The sequence below is a fragment of the Tachysurus vachellii genome, chromosome 1, assembly GCF_030014155.1.
Source record: "Tachysurus vachellii isolate PV-2020 chromosome 1, HZAU_Pvac_v1, whole genome shotgun sequence".
Classification (NCBI taxonomy): Eukaryota; Metazoa; Chordata; class Actinopteri; order Siluriformes; family Bagridae; genus Tachysurus; species Tachysurus vachellii.
In genome coordinates this window covers 22115877-22136310 of record NC_083460.1, presented here as the reverse complement: position 1 = coordinate 22136310, position 20434 = coordinate 22115877, and the positions used below count along the sequence as shown (strand labels likewise).

The following is a 20434-nucleotide window of genomic DNA, read 5'->3' as shown; positions in this document are numbered from 1 at the left end:
TCCTCCAGAATAATGTGGATCTTTAGAATCCATTTTTTTCTGCATATTCTGCAGTCAGAACACACACACACACACACACACACACACACAGGATGTGTGAATCCTACTTTCTTGCGCTCTTGTTCCCATTACTGATTCGTCCCAAAGAGTTGACTTATGTTCTATAAACAAATCTATTTTTATCTGAAAGTCACAAACCACTGATTTGATTTTCCAGTGATAGCATTAGCACTTTGTAACAGTTTTCCAGCTACAGGCACACATTGACATCGTGAAGACGGTTCCTGTTGCCTGGTCTTCGGTGTTCTTCAGCTTTAATGACATTGAGCCTGCGAGCGAGCTTCTCTAAGGTCCGATGATGTCTGACCGTTCAGGAGTTCTTGATACGGGCTGGTTTCAGATGATCCTGTAGGTGGTATGATGATCCTTACCTGTCTGCGATTATGAGGCTGCTATTGGAGGCTAAGAATCTCTACAAAATATGATGGAGACCTGAACATCTGCAATTCAGCTGGACTGGACACGCCTGAAGCTAGCCTGCCAATGTGCGTGCTGTAAACTATAATTTCTGTCACCTAGCTGTCTTCTCATATTCTGTTTGTGTGTGTGTGTGAGAGAGATTTACTTTTCCCTTCGCTTAGTAACCTGCTTTAGCACATGTGTATTAAAATAAGTTAGCACTTATACTCAGAGATGGGGGACTCGAGTCATATGACTTGACTCGAGTCGGACTTAAGTCGCAAATTTGAGACGAATGTTATTAAAAAAAAGACTCGAATATTAAAAAAAGACTCGACTTGACTTTGACACTTGACTCGGACTTGAGTTAAATGATTCGAATTAACTTGTTTTTTGTTTTATCTTTTTTGTCTATTTTGTTTTTAAATCTGTTTTTGAACGCACACAAGAGCGTAATCTAACCACGTGACGCAGCAGGCAAGCAGAGGGAGCGCTAATAAACTAACTAATAAACCTTAACAGACGTGACGAAACATGAAAGGCGCTACACCAAAAATAATTAAGTTCGGGTACCGGGATTTTGTGCAAGATGAGAAGAGAAGAACAGCAGTATGCGACCACATCGCTCACAACTGAATGACAAAGTTAAATCAAATTAATTTTTTTGCAACCGCCATGTAGTGTAAATGGTTGGTCACTGTTTATGTGGAAATGTCAGCTTTTTTGCAATAGCACTTATAATTGGTCTTCAGTGTTAGGCTTTGAGTGAAAAGCATATGGATCGTTTATGGGGATGCACATATATATAAAAAACATAAATATAAAAATAAAAAACTTCGGAGTTGCAAGCACACGCACACACATTCAATTTTAAAGGGATAGTTCACCCAAAAATAAAAACATTCTTTTATCCAAACCATTCATGAGCCCCATTCACTTCCATAGTATTCTTCGTTTGTAACATCATGAGGGTGAGAAAATGATGACAGAATTTTCATTATTACTGTAGGTGAACTATCCCTTTAATTAATAAATTACACTCACTCCAATCATCTCTCTCTCTCTCTCTCTCTCTCTCTCTCTCTCTCTCTCTCTCTCTCTCTCTCTCTCTCCAATAGTTAATTCACTTCAAGGTTTGTGTGATTCAATAATTTACATTTTTTGATTGACGTGATTGTTGTTATTCTGTTGTTAAAAAGGAAGGATCTAATTTAAGGATGTGTTCATGTCCCATTAAAAGGGAATGCCTGTTCAAAAAATGCCATTTGGTTGCAAAGTAACCATTGTACTTTTTTTATACTTTTCCATGGTCTTCTGCCATGTTTGAGGCATATTGAAACTTTTCATGGTTTTATGTTGGCCTTATTTCAGTTACATTTACATCTTATTCTTTGTAGTTTCTCATATCATTTTTGTTGCAAATAAAATTATCATAGTCCATAAATACTGTAGATTTAACTATGTTTAATATATACATTTAGTTAAATCATCAAACATCTGTATGACTTGCCAGTGATTTGCTTGACTCAAGCTACAACTTGACTTGACTCTCACAAAAAATGACTCGGACTTGCTTGAGACTTGAAGGTTAAGACTTGAGACTTACTTGTGACTTGCACATGTGTGACTTACTCCCACCTCTGCTTATACTAGCTCTTAGATTTTTTTTTTTAGGTTTTGCTCCAGTAGCGTCTGCTAAATGAATAAAAGGTAAACGTTAGTGTTGTATTATTTAGGCTTTGGGGTTAGATGATTAACCCTAGTGATGTTTTTCAGGAGGAAATCATGATGAGGTACTGGACTCGTGACTGTTTTCATACGGCCGTGTGATTGTACAGCAGGAGTTTCTTCTGCAGTGGAAGTGCAGTACCTCTCGATCACCAGCACAGAGACTGAGCAGTAGTGATACCAATGTTGGGATTGTGCGTAGCTCAGAAATTTATGAACCGGTGGACGGCAGCCTGCTGTAGTACTTGCTCGAGTAGTAATTAAATTGATTTTTTGTTCGGGAAAAATTTGTAACTGCAGGGCTGTTTTACAAAGGGTAATGAGGTAGTGCTCATGTGTGTGTGTCTCTGTTTTTACTAAGGCTTGGTGCGAGCATGCTCAGAAACCATACCACGGCTCTCCCAGTTTCAGTGTGTGGTTGTGATCCAGGATCTTCATGGTGAAGCTTCATCTCAGGGAGTTTCCTCTTGTTACTGTTGCCTCTGGCTTGCATAAAGAGATTGCTGTCCAACTCCGTATTCAGATTTCTGTGCTGTTGCTTGAAAAATTATGTGAGTGAAGCTCTGAGCTGCTCCAAGACACCAGAGCCTGTTGGTCCTCCACACCAGAGCCTGTGGCACATCAACCTGGCGCAGTAACTGCGTCTATAACAAGCAGTGAGTGTGAAGTTTTTACATAATTAAAGTGATTTCTTGTGTTTTGCAGCACATTCAATTTAATACACATGTGCTAAAGCAGGTTACTAAGCGAAGGGAAAAGTAAATCTCACACACACAAGCAGAATATGAGAAGACAGCTAGGTGACAGAAAGTATAGTTTACAGCACGCACATTGGCAGGCTAGCTTCAGGCGTGTCCAGTCCAGCAGAATTGCAGATGTTCAGGTCTCCATGACATTCTGTAGAGATTCTTAGCCTCCAATAGCAGCCTCATAATATCAAGAACTCCTGTACGGTCAGACGTCATCGGACCTTAGAGAAGCTCGCTCGCAGGCTCAATGTCATTAAAGCTGAAGACCACCGAAGACCAGGCAACAGGAACCGTCTTCACGATGGCGTCCATTTTCCGTTTTGTCTGATAAGTCACTCGGAGTACGGAGGAAAGCATCGAGCCAGCGAATGAGTGTCAGCTGCAGACCTGTTCACAAACATGGCTGTTTACAGAGCAGAAAATACTACACCTTTCTGAGAGCTTGGGGGCTTAAAAAATGAACTAAACCATAGAAACGTAATCCAATATGTGGAGTTCATTGTTGTGTGTGTGTGCGCACGTACTATGTTCAGGTTATTCTTCACTGAGGGACTTCATCTCACTGATACACACAGTTTTTTTATTGTGTGTGGGTGTGTGTGTGCACCATGTTCAAGTTCACACTCTGAATGTTCAAGTTCACGCATGTTCACACTCACACACACTTCCTGTCTGTTCCTTTGTATAAACTGAAACACAAATTTTTGTTAATTTCAGAGCAGTATCGTGACTTGAGACTGGACTTGGGCTTGGACTTGAAACTGGACTTGAGCTGCAGTGTGTTGTCTGCTACTCCTTCTGAAGCGCTCTACACTCATGTATTTTAAGTTTCTTTTGAAGCAGTTCCTTTGAAGCTGTGATGTAAGCAAAATCCAGGATCCAGAACGTATATCTGTCTTATCTGCTCTGAAGTACGGCTACGCCTCGTTATCTGAAGCCTCCTCGCAGCCTCATGACAGAGTTCTACAGAGTCGACTCTTCGACTCAAAATCAAACATTAGCAGCAAAAATAGGCTAAAATCCTGGAGGGACTGGATGCTTTTTTGAACATAGTGACTAGTTTGAATAATCATCTCTCTCTCTCTCTCTCCCCCTCTCTCTTTGTGTGTGTGTGTATATGTGTATACTCCTCTCTCTCCCTTTGTGTGTGTATATCGCTATCTCTCTCTCTCTCTCTTTCACTCTTTCTGTCTGTTTCTCTCTCCTCTCTCTCTATATATCTCTTTCTGTGTATATCACTCTCTCTCTCTCTCTCTCTCTCTCTCTCTCTCTCTCTCTCTCTCTCTCTCTCTCTCTCTCTCTCTCTCTCTCACTCACACACACGTTTCCTCACACTTCTTCTGCTCGCTCAATTTCTCACTTATTTCTGTCACTTTGAAATATTTACTTTTGGTGAGGGCTATATTTTGATATATTAAAGTGTCAAACGTTGCCACGCCCACTTATTTATGTCAGTGACAGATGCAGCAGCCGACCAATCGGCGAGAGAGAGAGAAAGTGAGAAGGGGGGGAGTGAGAGAGAGAGAAAGTGAGAGGGGGGGAGTGAAAGAGAGAAAGTGAGAGAGAGAGTGAGAGAGCGAGAGAGCAAGACAGAGAGTCTTTAGCTGTTTTTAAAACAAGATGTAGCTTCTTTGATGTGTACGAAGACACATGACGGTGTGAAGAAACGGTTCGAGACACCTCACACTGCTCAGATACTGACTTACGCAAAACGCTGCTAAACACAAACATCAATCAATCAAATACAGACAAAAAAGAACAAATATTCTGTCAGTCCATCAGATCATTTTAGTCAAAAGCAGAGCAGGAGCTGAATCACAGGATTATTATGGGATACAGTAAGCAGCGTTTTCTGGCAGCCTTTAGTTTGAGAAAGTCTGGACGCCTTCGTCATTCATCTGCACACATACATATTCCATCCATCCATCCATCCTTTCAGTCTTCTGCGCTTTGTTCCCTCCTTCAAATTCCAGTAGATTTCCACAAAAAAAGCAACAAAGAGCTTTGCAAGTTACAGCAGGAACTTTATTGCTTTCAACTTTTTTTTTATTTTTATTTGTATGTTTTGTTTTATGGCTTTGAGTTCAAATGTTTAGCAATATAATATTTGTGCACACGTGCGTGCATGAGTGTTTGTGTGTGTGTATGTGTCTGTTAGCCAGTGCCAGTTCAGTCATTCTAAAGTCACAAATAAGTGTTTGTTCTCATTATAGCTGAAGATGTTCCTCAGAGTAGCTGAAGTAAAGACATCTGACTCAAAAAATCTGATAATTTCAGGCGACATATATCTTTCTAAGTAAAATCAATTTTACAAACATCAGGACCCATATTCATAAAGACACTAAGACTGATCTCAGAGAGCTCCTAATTTAGCTTAAATGTTTCTAACTATGAATCTTATCTTCAGAGCGATTCAGGACCTCAGATCACAGAGCAACTCTGAACAAGGAATCTTCAACTTTTATCTTAGACAGGAGGTGGGGCTTAACCTGTTACTAGGTGACACGTTCTTTTGAAGACCGTGATTGGTTGTCGAGCTTTTTAAATTAGGAGCATCTATTATAAACCTTCACTTTGTCTCTATGTTAAGATATTTGAGTCTATATCATGTAGGGATTACGTTCGTGACCGATCATATTACAGATGTTCTAACATCTGTATGTGATAATAAATTATCCCTATACGATCTAATCTGTATCATCTTATTAACTCTATCATTATTAAATATTGTATACAATGCATTTCTTCTCCCTCTTCAGGTTTCAGTCATTTTCTCCTCTGATAAAGAAACTCTTAAACGTCTTAAAAGTCCTCCTCACTGCTCCTATCACTTTTTGACCTCATGAGCTCTTTTAAGCGTTAAGATGCTTTATGAAGAACTTTTATCTTTACTAGAATCTTCTTTCAATTGAAGAATTTTGCCACATTTCTAAGAATTTTCTTAGAATTTCATCTCTAGGAGAATCTCTACACTTGTACTAAGAATTTTCATGAAGACCGGCCGTAGCCTTTAAAATCTTCACTTGGATATTCTCCAGTAAATGTATTTCCAGTCAATACTTCTTGAGACACAGTTGTGGGATGGGATGGGAATCTGATCCAGCAGCTCTATAATCCACTAATTAAAGATTCCATCAGATGAATTCGGGAGACGTTGTGTGGATAATAAAATGCGTGCTCTTGTTGTGCGAGTCGGAGGCTAAAAACAAGATTAGCGTGTCGCTGGAGCGTTTCTCCAGAGGAAGCAGACACTGATTGCGAGTGAATTAACGGTGGCTCGAGCTTCGGATCGTGAGCGAATACTCACTGGGAGGTGGATTAGCCGAGACGCTGTGCTTTCTGATAAACCGCAGCATAGCTGCTTTGTATTTGTTTCTCGACGTGGCGTCTGTAATGACATGAAGATTTGGAAGCTCCTGCAGGTTGCTTCCTCTACGTCCCAGAGATTTGCATCACTTCCTGTGATGTCATTGGCTCATGAGAACAATGGGCTAATGGTACAAACATCACATGTAACATCTTGGCGTGTTTATAAACTAGTACAATATGTCTGACTGCGTCTGACCCTGAAGTGTTGTGTAACTTATTTTTACAAATCTTTTTTTGGGATTTTTTTTTATTTTTCCTCACCTCCTGTCGGTCTCTTTGCCTCTCTCTCTCTCTGTCTGTCTCTCTGTCTGTCTCTCTGTCTGTCTCTCTCTTTCTCTCGCTCTCTCTGTCTTTCTCTCTCTTTCTCTCGCTCTCTCTGTCTTTCTCTCTCTTTCTCTCTCTCTCTCGGTCTCTCTCTTTCTCTCTGTCTCTCTGTCTGTCTGTCTCTCTCTCTCTCTCTCTCTCTCTCTCTCTCTCACAGACTTTTGGTGAGGGCTGTGTTCTAATATATTAAAGTGTCGAGCCCACTTATTTATGTCAGTGACAGATGCAGCAGCCGACCATTCGGCGAGAGAAAAACAGAGAGAGACAGAGAGACTTTAGCTGTTTTTAAAACAAGATGTAGCTTCTTTGATGTGTGCAAAGACACATGAAGGTGTGAAGAAACGGTTTGAGACACCTCACACTGCTCAGATATTGACTTACGCAAAATGCTGCTAAACACAAACATCAGTTAATCAAATACAGACGAAAAAAAGAACAAATATTCTGTCAGTCTATCAGATTTTTGACATTTCAGTCAAAAGCAGAGCAGGAGCTGAAGCACAGGATTATTATGAATTGGCTTATGCATCCGTCTGCTTTTCTCTTTTTTCCTCATCCCCCTTTACCTCTAATCCTTTAAACTATTACACTGAAAGCTGATGCAGAGTCAATCTAAAGAATGTTCCAGAAATAACAGATTCCTGCAACGTGCTGAAAGGAAAATCTTTAGGCTTTTAGAGTACAACTAATGTGTGTGTGTGTGTGTGTGTTTTTCTCTGCTCAGATATAGATGAGTGTTCCACACAGATGCACTACTGTCAGGCCAACACTTTGTGTGTTAATTTACCTGGAGGTCATCGATGTGACTGCCTTCCAGGGTTCTCCAGAGTGGACGATTTCTCCTGCACAGGTTACACACACACACACACGATTAAAAAAAAATAATAATAATTAGCACCAATTCCAGTGGGTTAAAAATTTCCAATAAATCAGAGTTTCTTTGTAACTGATTGCTCTCTGTTTATCTTCTCATCTTTTTTTTTTTTTTATCAAAAAACAAAACGTCCTGATTGCTAAAGTGCCGTTTGTCTGGACACCGTTTGATTTGGTAGAAATTGATTTCATTAAAGCGATTTCTCAGAGATTAATTTAAACGTTGCATTTCAGCCAAAAGTTCTGAAGCTCAGGAAGGAAATTGGCTTGTTTTCATCATTTTGTAGCCGAGTCACAGAAATTCCGGCTGCGGTGCTTTGATTAATGTGTTGCTTCTCTCCTTTGGCTTAATATAACAAGAGATCCACAGTAGACCTGAGGTGATCAATAAATATTCTAATACTATTTCCTTGAAACTGATAATGTAACCAATAATACAGTAAATACTGTAATGATATACAGTGCAGGGAGCAGGACAGGAAGTAGAATAGGAAACAGGTTGGGAAGCAGTACAGGAAGTAGAATGTGAAACAGGACAGGAAGTATGACAGGAAACAGAAGGGGAAGCAGGATGGGAATCAGGGTAGGAAGCAGAATGGGAAGTAGGGAAGGATGGGAAGTAGAACAGGAAGTAGGACAGAAAGAAAGACAGGAAACAGGACAAAGTATGAATCGTAAGCAGTGTTTTGTTTTATATATCTCATGAATAAACCTGGAACATGTATCTAATACAATCAGAAAACTTTAGAAAAATATCTGGTGATCAACAACAACAACAGTATTAATGCTGCATTCGATTTGAGGGTAAAGCTCGTGATTTCTGACCGCAGAGCAGGAAAAAACAAGGAGAACTTTCAGCTCTTCACAGAGTTCCTCTGAGATTTGGCATCAGATCAACATGGCTGCTCACAGAACCAACAATAAACACAGTAGAACTTCCATCCATCCCTTTTCATTTCTTTCTCAGAGCAGAAAGAACAGACAGTTTATAGACTTTCAGCAATGATTTTGTATATAGTCACGTATTTCTCAGCAAGCTTCTCTTATAACTGTGTAAGAAGCTTTAGCACTTAAGAAGGTCTTGAGAAGGTCTGTTAACTTTAGGTAGGCTAACACTTAGAAAACAGTTTTTCTAAAAAAACAGTCAGAAAAAATCCTCTCGTTAGAAGCAAGACACAAAAGTGTGACGTTTTGCAGTGAATTTCACAGCAGAGCTAATTCAGATGGAGCCGAACGTCAGCCTGACTAATTATTCCTCAGCTTCTGTCAGACTCCTACATTTTTTCTCCTTCCATAATAATATTTAAGCTGCCAAGGGCGAGTGAGTGTAAGTCAGGAAGGGAAGATGTTATTTAGGAACGTTTCCCTGAGGAGACTTGACACAGACGACGGCTCCGAAACGAGTTTCATCTTGGTGCGGTTTATCTGTATCCGATTATCTGTAGACTTTATCCGTATTCTGATTTAAACCTGATGGCCGTGGCCTAACAATGACATTGTTGTCAAAAATGAAACCTATACTGTATGCTCCTGGAAAAGGTACTTAGTTTTATAAATAAGTTCTGAGCATCAGGTTATAGACATTTCAGACACATCATGACGCAATGCTTTGTTTATTTTAATTTTTTTACATTTTCACCATATTTGCAGTTAACAAAGGTTATAGTGAGCGATAAATGTAAATAAATTCACGTTCGAAAGACCGGCTTGTCCAATCAGATTAACGAAGCGGAACTAAGTGCTGTACAGTAATGGATTTAGCGCTCTGAATTGTAATGGGTGTCATTAACTTTGGATATCTAACAAAGATTCAAAACTTTTTTTACTTTTTTTTTTTTTGAAAGAGGAATCGTACTATTCAGTATTGCAGGAAAAACTCATTTTTTATTTACCATTTCATTTACTCACCGGACCAAACTCCAGTATCCGAGCTTTTTAGTGTGAGAAAACAATAAAATTCCACTAGTAATTATTTTTATTTATTTATTTATTTTTTAAATGGTTACTCACACAAGGAAGGAAACCCGCATGTTTTGTAAATCTCCAAGGAAATCATTTAAGCCGTGTTGTTATTGCCGTCGAGGTCAAACGCCTTCCTGTTAAAGTGTGTTTGTCTACACACACATGGAACTCCGGTGTGGTCCAGTGAACTGAGTAATGGGATTGTCTCCACCAAGAAAGAGCCGTGAGGCGTTTCTCTTAAACGTGGACGAAAATAAGGAGCTCAGAGGGCCATTCAAACTGGGCAGCACACAAACGCAGCCCATGTGAAGCATCCTGCCGAGGGAGCTGCTGTCTAACTGGAACACAGTTAGATGTTGCAGCAACAACCCTACGGTCTAGACGTCGTGTTTGTGAAATCAAAGCTCAAGAGCTTTTGTCTACTTTGAAGGGTTTTCTCCAGTCTGTTCTTGAGATTGTTCAGTGCCTGGGAAGGAAAGCTCCCGGGACTGCTGGAGAGTCTGGACGTAATGAGGGCGGTGAGACTGGTGTGAAATGGGAACATCGGTATTGCTGCATCATTGCAATACAGGAGCATCATTTAGTACTGCAACCTGAAGACGAACAGTCTGAGATGAAGCTTTGCTTTCATTTTAATTGACATATATATACGAAGGCTCTATCGCTTCACCCAGGCTGAGAGAACATGTAGCCCGTGTGAGGTGCAGCGGCTTCGGCAAGACCACAAAAGCCCTGTACAGTGAATTTAATTTCACCTCTAGATGTGAGGGAATTGTTTCCTCACACTCAAGAAAGTGCTGTCTGCCTACAGAGGCCCACGATTGCCTAGAGTCGATATGATTGGCAGGCGAGACTAAGCATGCCCCTTCCAACTAGAGTTCTGTTTAAACCTTGGTTTAATTTTATTGTATTCTTCTACATTACCTGCCTGTATCACTGCTGTTACTAAAAATTAGCCTTGTGGAAAAGCGAACACTGACCTGATGCACGCCAACGCTGCTGACCTGCAGTTTAATGAATGTTTTCCTGAAATGTCCTGAAGACGTGTCATTTTCGTGAGGAGGATATGTATGTAAGGAAGGTCTACGATTGCAATAAGCAGATTTATACAGTTTAGTGATGAGAATAAATAGCTTAGAGCTGCATGGATACAGCTGGAGGATAGAATGTAATTGTAAATGAGTGTCATCAAATGTCATGCGCACACACACACACAACAGTAGATGCTTGGTGGACCTGGGATACGAACTCACAACCTTCCAATTGGTAATCCAACACCTTAATCACCAAGCTACCACATTCCCATACTCTAGATCTGTGTGCTAGACAACTAGTTCCTTAATTTTAACCTTTTTTTATCTGTTAAATGAGTTGAGTTCAAATTCCTCTCACAAATTTCAGTACTGAGGCTATGTGAGGAAGCGCCAGAGACTAAAAACCTCAACCTCCATTATTTTCTTTGGTTATATGATTGGTTGGTTGGTTAGTTGGTTGGTAATAAAAGAGACGATTAGCGATTTAAGCCAATGTTTAAAAGTGAGGATATTTGTTAGAGAAATAAAGACTGAGCCTCATTCAACCTTGAAAGCACAGTTTCCTTTGTCATGCTGATAAATGGATTGTTATGGACGAGACAGAAGCTTGGCTTCAGCATGAAATTGTGACTAGAAGGACAGCGCATGAACAGAAGGGATAATCAGAAGCACATGAAGGTAGCATTAATAGCTGGATATTTGCTACAGTAGACGCTCTGAGAAATGAAGCGTAGCCTGAAATCATAGCCACGAGATGCTACACAGGAAACAGTGCTCAGATAGATTTTCTGTATTTATTTTTGTTCCAAATTGTCTTCCACACCAGCGTTTAGTGCAGCGGTGTGAGACATAACGGACGTCTCTCCTGCTAACGAAGCCAGAAGTACGTCTAGTTGTTCTGATGGTGCTGTGAATGTGAGTGAAGCGAAGCGGCTTGACAAGTTGGACAGAAATCTTCACTGATCAGGAGACATGGCTATGGGAGGAAAAAAGAAAAAAACACAGACGGAGTTCAGGAACAAATAATCTCACAGTCAGCATTCAGCAATCACTGAATAAGAACTTTAAAAAATCAAGAACAAAGAATAGTTTAGTAATTAAGAAGAATTAACTCTCCACAAATAAATAATTGGCTGAATAAATACAAATGTATTAATTCCATTGATTTATAGAAATAAATATTTCTACATACTTCGTCTTTAGCTGCGTCCCAAATGATGTAATACACACTTACACTACTCTGTGCACTATGTACACTAGCTTCTAGTGTATGAATGATACATAACAGGAAGTAGAAGCCATTTCCCAGTCGATGTCAGATGACTTCAAATTCAAATAACACAACGCCTCTAGTTTATATCCTGGAATATGCTGAATTTTTATTTTAAAATATTTTGTCTTTTTTGACTTGGTTATTGGGTGTAAAAATGCTTATTTGAGTAAATAAATAAATAAATACAACATTAATTTTCCTATAAAATGAAATAAAAAATGTTTTTGTATCATGAAAAATAGTAATATATTGCATAATACTTTCATTTAAAAATAATACTGCTAATAAGCAGGCTGAGGACTTTTTGAAGATTGACTATTGCAAAAAAAAAAAAAAAAAGCACAGCAGATTTACATGTAGGGCGTGAGAGGTGTGTGAAGATAATTATTCCACGTTGTTAATTCAGCTGAAGCAGTGGACAGGCCCAGGGACCAGCTCAGCCAGCTCACGTTATACAACAGAGAAGAGCTTGCTTCATAATGTTTCATAAGAGAGACAGTGGAGGAGGAAGGGTTCCTCGTCATCTTCCTTTACGGACGACACCAGCATGAAAGCTTAATTAAAATCCGAGTACAATTACATGAGCTGTGAATACAGACCTCAGAGGTGCAAGAGGCTCGAAGAGTGACAATTCTCTCCAGCTCTGAAGTGCTGCTGTTCATTAGCCACAACAAGCGTGGGTTATAAAAGCGCTCATGACACCTTATCCTGCAGTCTCTGAACTCTGCCTTAGACCTGAGGGGGAAGAGGATTCCCAGATAAATGGGGGAAGATTAACACGTTTGCTCAGATGGCAAAATAGGGTCACTTCGTCTTATTATTATTATTATTTATTTATTTATTTATTTAATATTTTTTTTTACGTTTTTACTGTTTTTTTCTATTGTCTAGCTGCACACCAATTACAGCTCACTTAAATAAAGCACAGACATCTACCAGACATTTGGGATTTAAAAATATTTTATTTAACTAGTCAGGTATGTGTTGTTTTTGTTCGTCTGGACAGCTGGATACAAAAGTGAGTAAAACTCACAAAGAGTCCCAATTAGCCATTTTCTCTCCCTGGTGTCATGTGACTCGTTAGTGTTACAAGGTCTCAGGTGTGAATGGGGAGTAGGTGTGTTAAATTTGGTGTTATCGCTCTCACTTTCTCATACTGGTCACTGGAAGTTCATATGGCACCAAATGGCAAAGAACTCTGTGAGGACCTAAAAAAAAGAATTATTGCTCTGCATAAAGATGACGTTGGCTATAAGAAGATCGCCAAGACCCTGAGCTGCAGCACGGTGAACAAGACCATACTGCAGTTTAACAGGACAGGTTCAACTACGAACAGGCCTCACCATGGTCGACCAAAGAAGTTGAGTGCACGTGGTCAGCATCATATTCAGAGGTTGTGTTTGGGAAATAGACGTATGAATGCTGTCAGCATTGCTGCAGAGGTTGAAGGGGTGGGGGATCAGCCTTAGTGTGTAGTACGTCATTTGAGACAAAGCTCCAGATTAAACCTCGAGTCTTTCTGGTTGTATGAGCTGTAGAGAAATCATAACATTAAATCTTGACACAGTATCTGCAGATAAATGAAGCATTTTATTTGATGTTTTTGCTTGAAATGTTATAGCCTGGATTGAAAAGTGCTTAATAATTTAAGTAGATCTTTCAGATGAGTGGTTAGAAGGGTTAAAAAGCCATCTTTATTTCAGCACTGTGTCTTTAACAGCACATTTCCTTTCACGTTCCTCACATCCATCGATTCATGTCTACTGATTGAACAGCTCCTGGTGTTTCTTTAAGTAAACACAGAGTAACGTTTCTTTTACTGATCCAGGGTGAAGACTTCTATTCTGAAAGGAAACAGCATGAAATCTATAATTAATTAAATGTTAACGATGTCTCAGGGACACGGTACGTCGTGGTGTAAGACCCGAAAGGTCAACTTTTACAGAACACTCATTAAAGACATTTACGTATTTTATGTCTATCTACAAATTCCTTAATCCACAAATCTCACTCAGCAGGAACAGAGTGGTCAGGTTATTAGGAGGAGACAAGCTCTTCTCCTAATAAGAAGCCTCACCTTCAAACCCACTGAACAATCAATTTCTGTACTTTGTGGTAGCTTAGAAGGTTGTGAGATCAAATCGCAGGAGCACCAAGCTGTCACTTATGAAAGTGAAAGTGACGTGACATACGGCTAAGTATGGTAGCCCATACTCAGAATTTGTTCTCTGCATTTAACCCATTCAAAGTGCACACACAGCAGTAAACACACACACACACACCGTGAACACACACCCGGAGCATTGGGCAGCCATTTATGCTGCGGCGCCCGGGGAGCAGTTGGTTCGGTGCCTTGCTCAAGGGCACCTCAGTCGTGGCCGGCCCGAGACTCGAACCCACAACCTTAGGATTACGTGTCAGACTCTCTACCCATTAGGCCACGACTTGGGCCCCTGAGCAAGGCCTTTTACCTTTAACTTCTCAGCTGTGTAAATGAGATCTATGTTGCACTGTGTCTAACAAGTGCCGTATATATACTTCCTCATTTTCTAGATTAGGAAATACTTTTTGATTTGAGGCGCAGTTCACGGTATCGGTGTAAAGTTTGAATGGCGACAGAACTCCGCAGTAACATAGCTGTGTGTCAAGTGACACACTTGCTGTGTGAAATTCTCATAGCATTTTCAGAACAATTCAAAGTGTTATTTGAACTCTTGTATTAGGAGTACTGACGTACAGAGATCTTGGAATTCCGAGCTTTTCTATGGAGTTTCTTTCGCCTTCTTACTGCATAATAATAAAGCCCAAGCAGATTTATTGTATCAATCTGATATTACATTCTCCAGAAATGTGCCACATACAGTGGTGTGAAAAAAAGTGTTTGCCCTCTTCTTGATTTTTTTATTTTTTTGCATGTTTGTCACACTTTAATGTTTCAGATCATCAAACAAATTTAAATATTAGTCAGAGATAACACAAGTAAACACAACTTGCAGATTTTAAATGAAGCTTTTTATTGTTAAGGCAAAACAAAATCCAAACCCACATGGCCCTGTGTGAAAGTGTTTGCCCCTAAACCTAATAACTGGTTGGTCCAACCTTAGTAGGAAGAACTGTAATCAAGCATTTGCGATAACTTTCAATGAGTCTGTTACAGCGCTGTAGAGGAATTTTGGTCCACTCATCTTTGCAGAATTGTTGTAATTCAGCCACACTGGAGGGTTTTCGAGCATAAACCGTCTTTTTAAGGTCATACCACAGCATCTCGATAGGATCCAGCTCAGGACTTTGACTAGGCCACTCCAAAGTCTTCATTTTGTTTTTCCTCAGCCATTCAGAGGTGGACTTGCTGATGTGTTTTGGATCATTGTCCTGCTGCAGAACCCAAGTTCCCTTCAGCTTGAGGTCACAAACAGATAGCTGCACATTGTCCTTGAGGATTTTTTGGTAGACAGCAGAATTCATGGTTCCATGTATCACAGCAAGTCTTCCAGGTCCTGAAGTAACAAAACAGCCCCAGACCATCACACTACCACCACCATATTTTACTGTTGGTATGCTGTTCTTTTTCTGAAATGCAGTGTTACTTTTACACCAGATGTAATGGGACACACACCTTCCAAAAAGATAAGCTTTTGTCTTGTCATTCCACAGAGTATTTTCCCAAAAGTGTTGGGGATCTTCAAGATGTTTTCTGGCAAAACTGAGATGAGCCTTTATGATTTTTTTGCTCTTGTCTTGGAACTCTTCCATGCAGGCCATTTTTGCCCAGTCTCTTTCTTATGGTACAGTCATAAACACTGACCTCAATTGAGGCAAGTGAGGCCTGCAGTTCTTTGGATGTTGTTATGGGGTCTTTTGTGACATCTTGTGTGAGATTCGTCGCCTCTCTCTTTTGGTTGGTTAGCCGCTCCTGGGAAGTTCCATGTTCCTGTTCCATATTTTCTCCATTTGTAGATAATGGCTCTTACTGTGGTTTGCTGGAGTCCCAAAGCTTTAGAAATGGCTTTATAACCCTTTCCATACCGATAGATCTCAATTAATTTCATTCTCATTTGTTCCTGAATTTATTTGGATCTCGGCATGATGTGCTTTTGAGGATCTTTTTGTCTACTTCACTTTGTCAGTCAGGTCTTATTTAAGTGATTTCTTGATTGTGAACTGCTGTGGCAGTAATCAGGCTTGGGTGATAAACCACAGTTAAGTTATATTTTAACAGGGGGCAAACACTTTTTTACACAGGGCCATGTGGGTTTGGATTTTGTTCTCCCTTAATAATTAAAACCTTCATTTAAAAACTACATGTTTTGTTTACTTGTGTTATCTTTGACTAATATTTAAATATGTTTGATGATCTGAAACATTAAAGTGTGACAAACGTGCAAAAAAAAAAAAAATCAGGAAGGGGCAAACACTTTTTCATACCACTGTATATGAAGGTTTCTTTCCGCAGCATTTAGCTCCTTTATTCACCTAGAGCAGTCTGGAGTACGTGTACAATACACACATCTGGGTGTAAAAAGAGCATTAAACTCAAATCCTTTTCGAGAGGAGTTAGTACACAACACAGCAATTTAATGCTCAGTTAAGTGCCTAGTGAAGAAGCAGCTCTTCTGTCTCCGTTTAAAGACAGACAGAGATTCAGTGATTCAGACATCTGGGGAGTTTTGTCCTGGTGTCCTTAAAGTGCTGTAGAACCTGCAATGTATATAACTCAGTAACATTTCTGCCAAAAACTAGAAAAACTTCTCTGTTTATGTCTTAATGCTCAATGCTCCGTTCAGGATATTCTGTTCTTTAATCATGGAATATCTCATTATTCTGTTATTTTAACACAATGATGTGTCTCCTTACTTCAAAAGCAAGCTGTAAAAATGACTGGTGTTTGTGTGTGCGCGCTTGTGAACAGGTCTTTGTGTGTGTGTTTGTGAATGTGTGTGTGTTTGTGAACAGGTATGTGTGTGCTTGTGAACAGGTACGTGTGTGCTTGTGAACAGGTCTGTGTGTGTGTTTCTCTGCTTCTAACAGGTGTGTGTGTGTGAGCGCTTGTGAACAGGTGTGTGTGTGTGTGTGCGCCTGTAACCAGGTGTGTGAGTGTATGTGCATTTGTAACCAGGTGCTTGTGTGTGCTTGTGACCAGGTGTGTGTGTGTGTGCACGCTTGTGACCAATTGCTTGTGAACCTGTATGTGTGTTTCTGTGCTTGTGAACAGGTGTGTGTTTGTGAACAGGTGTGTGTGCTTGTGAACAGGTGTGTGTGTGTGCGTGTGTGTGAGAGCTTGGCAACAGGTGTTGTGTCTGTGTGTGTCTGTGTAGTTGTGTGTGTGTGTGGTTGTGAACAGGTGTGTGTGTGTGTGTCTGTGTGTGTGTGTGCACTTGTTACCAGGTATGTGTGTGTGCATGCTTGTTTCTAGTTGTGTGTGCTTGTGAACCTGTGTGTGTACTTGTGAACAGGTCTGTGTGTGTTTCTCTGCTTGTAACCAGGTATGTGAGTGCTTGTGAACAGGTGTGTGTTCTTGTTAACAGGTGTGTGTGAGTGTGAGCTGTGAACAGGTGTTGTGTGTGTGAGAGCTTGCAAACAGATGTGTGTGAGAGCTTGCCAGTAGGTATGTGTGTGTGGGTGAGCCTGTGAACAGGTGTGTGTGTGTGTGTGTGTGTGTGTGTGTGTATATGTGTGAACTTGCAAACAGGTGTGTGTGTGTGTGTGAACTTGCAAATAGGTGTGTGTGTGTAAGCTTGCGAATAGGTGTGTGTGAGAGCTTGCAAACAGGTGTGTGTGAGAGCTTGCCAACAGGTATGTGTGTGTGTGTGAGCTTGCCAACAGGTGCGTGTGTGTGCGTGTGTCTGTGTGTGAGCTTGCGAACAGGTGTGTGTGTCTGTGTGTGAGCTTGGGAACAGGTGTGTGTGTGTGTGTGTAAGCTTGCGAACAGGTGTGTGTGTGTGTGTGCTTGCGAACAGGTGTGTGTGTCTGTGTGTGAGCTTGCGAACAGGTGTGTGTGTGTGTAAGCTTGCAAACAGGTGTGTGTGTGTAAGCTTGCAAACAGGTGTGTGTGTGTGTGCTTGCGAACAGGTGTGTGTGTGTGTGCTTGCAAACAGGTGTGTGTGTGTGTGTGTGTGAGCTTGCGAACAGGTGTGTGTGTGTGTGTGTGAGCTTGCGAACAGGTGTGTGTGTGTGTGTGTGTGAGCTTGCGAACAGGTGTGTGTGTGTGTGTGTGTGTGTGTGTGTGAGCTTGCAAACAGGTGTGTGTGTGTGAGCTTGCGAACAGGTGTGTGTGTGTGTGTGTGTGAGCTTGCGAACAGGTGTGTGTGTGTGCTTGCGAACAGGTGTGTGAGTGTGTGTGTGAGCTTGCAAACAGGTGTGTGTGTGTGTGTGTGTGTGTGTGTGTGTGAGCTTGCGAACAGGTGTGTGAGTGTGTGTGTGAGCTTGCAAACAGGTGTGTGTGTGTGAGCTTGCAAACAGGTGTGTGTGTGTGAGCTTGCGAACAGGTGTGTGTGTGTGTGTGTGAGCTTGCGAACAGGTGTGTGTGTGTGTGAGCTTGCGAACAGGTGTGTGTGTGTGTGTGTGAGCTTGCGAACAGGTGTGTGTGTGTGTGTGTGTGTGTGAGCTTGCGAACAGGTGTGTGTGTGTGTGTGTGTGTGTGAGCTTGCGAACAGGTGTGTGTGTGTGTGTGTGAGCTTGCGAACAGGTGTGTGTGTGTGAGCTTGCGAACAGGTGTGTGTGTGTGTGAGCTTACGAACAGGTGTGTGTGTGAGCTTACGAACAGGTGTGTATGTGCGTGCTTGTGAACAGGTGTGGGTGTGTGTGTGAGCTTGCGAACAGGTGTGTGTGCGTGCTTTTGAACAGGTGTGTGTGTGTGTGTGTGTGTGTGTGTCTGTGTGACTAGAAATCATTGTTTTTTTTTTTTTAAAACTGTCAACGATATGGTCAAAAGGCTCAGTTTTGGTTATGGTTATCGCACCTCGTCCTTTTATTCAACAATTTAATTAAATATAATAAAAGTATGCAGATGTGCCCTACTATGTAACATAATACACAGTATGCTGTTCAATAGTACAAGCAAGCAAAATTGTTCATTATATATAAACTGCACGGGTCTTATGAAAGCTTCCGCATACCAGCTTCTGTTCTATTAACAGACTATATGTTGGTTAATTGGGATTTAAATCCTGAGCTCTGAGCTTTAAATCCTAATTAGTGACTGTATCTCACCCCTCGTCCCCCCCACAGATTACACTTCCTATCAGCACTTTTTGCTTCCTGAAGCCTTACACACACACAAAAAAAGGAAGGGAAAAGCATTGAATACTGCATTCAACCAGCTTAAGGCCTCACTAAGCATGAGTCGTTAATTAAGGAGGGAATTCATTAGTCATGATTAAGGTGTCTTTTGCATCTTGATGAAGTCTACGCTAATAAGGTTCTTCATATCTTAAAATGTGGAGAAAAAATATATTTATAAATATCGTCTCTAAGGAGGAAAGTGTTTTTCGTGAGATCTTATCTAAAAATGAATGACGTCTTATTGCTGTCCCCTGTGCCGCTGATAATCTGACACTAAAGCAAAAAATATTGTTTTTACTCCAGAAAACAATAATGTTCCTGCAGCACATGTGATAAGAGGAGGGGAAGGAGGAAATGGAAAAGGGTGAAGGAGGAGACGGAGGATGTAATGGGGGGGGGGGGATTAGAGGGAGGAGCAGGAGAAAATAAAATGTGGTGGGGGATTAATGTTAAAGACGTTATTTTTGATTATCATTGTCATGTTCTAACCAGAAGGCAGCCTTAGGAACAGCTTTCTTTCTTTCTTTCTTTCATTATTTTGAATTTAGATCGTAGGAGGTTGAAGAGCACTATTTTTTCACAGGTGCCAATATTTATTAACAGTACCAGTCGTGTGGCGTAAAGAATGTCAGCAGTTATCATTTTTGTTAGTTACAATATTTACTGTTTTACTTGACCCACAAAATTAGTTCCTGCTATTACCAGCATTCTCTTCATTTTCTCGTTGGTCACGTTGGAGAAAAAACCCAAAGTCCTCTTCTGACACTTGAGACCAAAATCCACAACTGCCCAAAAAAGTGTATTCATATAAAGCTTACCTGAGGAACCCCTGTATTAGGATTGTTCATTTAAAAAAGACACACTTTTTTTTTTTTTGAAGTTCCAGAACACACTGAAGGCGAGCAGAAATGCAGGGCACGCAGCACTAGTGATGTTAATTTCACGTTTCAGTAAACGTGTCTGAAATATTTATTAGGTTAATAACTTCCTTTATTAGTCATCGGTTCTGAATCCTGACACGGCCTCGTCTCCTCCTACTGCAGGTCACGTTCGGGGCTCAATTAATACAGCACGTTGCTGAAAAGGGTCAAAAGAGCATAATGTGCTTGAGGGTGGTTTAAAAATTGATACAAAGTTTAAGTTTTTTTTTTTTCCAGCATTTGAGTTTTGACTCCACACCACAATTCAGACCTTTGCTAGCTGATTGAATAGATTTGGGTTTTACCTCAAAAATGAGGTTCCTACAAAACACCTTTTATTTAGTGAAGAACAAAACATTGTTTCATTTGTTGATTATGTTTAACGTTTTTTAAGCAGCGAGTCAATAATCACCACCTCACCAGGCTTTTTTCTCCCTCTTCTCAAGGAGGGAAATGTTTAAG

At 40.5% G+C, this 20434-nt stretch overlaps 1 protein-coding gene across 4 annotated transcripts in view; it reads left to right on the top strand.

Annotated features, from left to right (window-relative positions):
* The window catches only part of LOC132850712 (protein kinase C-binding protein NELL1-like), a 154851-nt gene that overhangs the window by 97269 nt on the left and 37148 nt on the right, over positions 1–20434 (top strand). For 3 of the 4 annotated variants that reach the window (XM_060877385.1, XM_060877396.1, XM_060877378.1), the window contains exon 13: positions 7354–7479. The exons of the other annotated variant lie outside the window; for it this stretch is intronic. In XM_060877385.1, coding sequence (XP_060733368.1) covers positions 7354–7479 — 126 coding nt within the window. The remainder of the gene's footprint in view (positions 1–7353; positions 7480–20434) is intronic. 4 annotated transcript variants of the gene reach the window in all.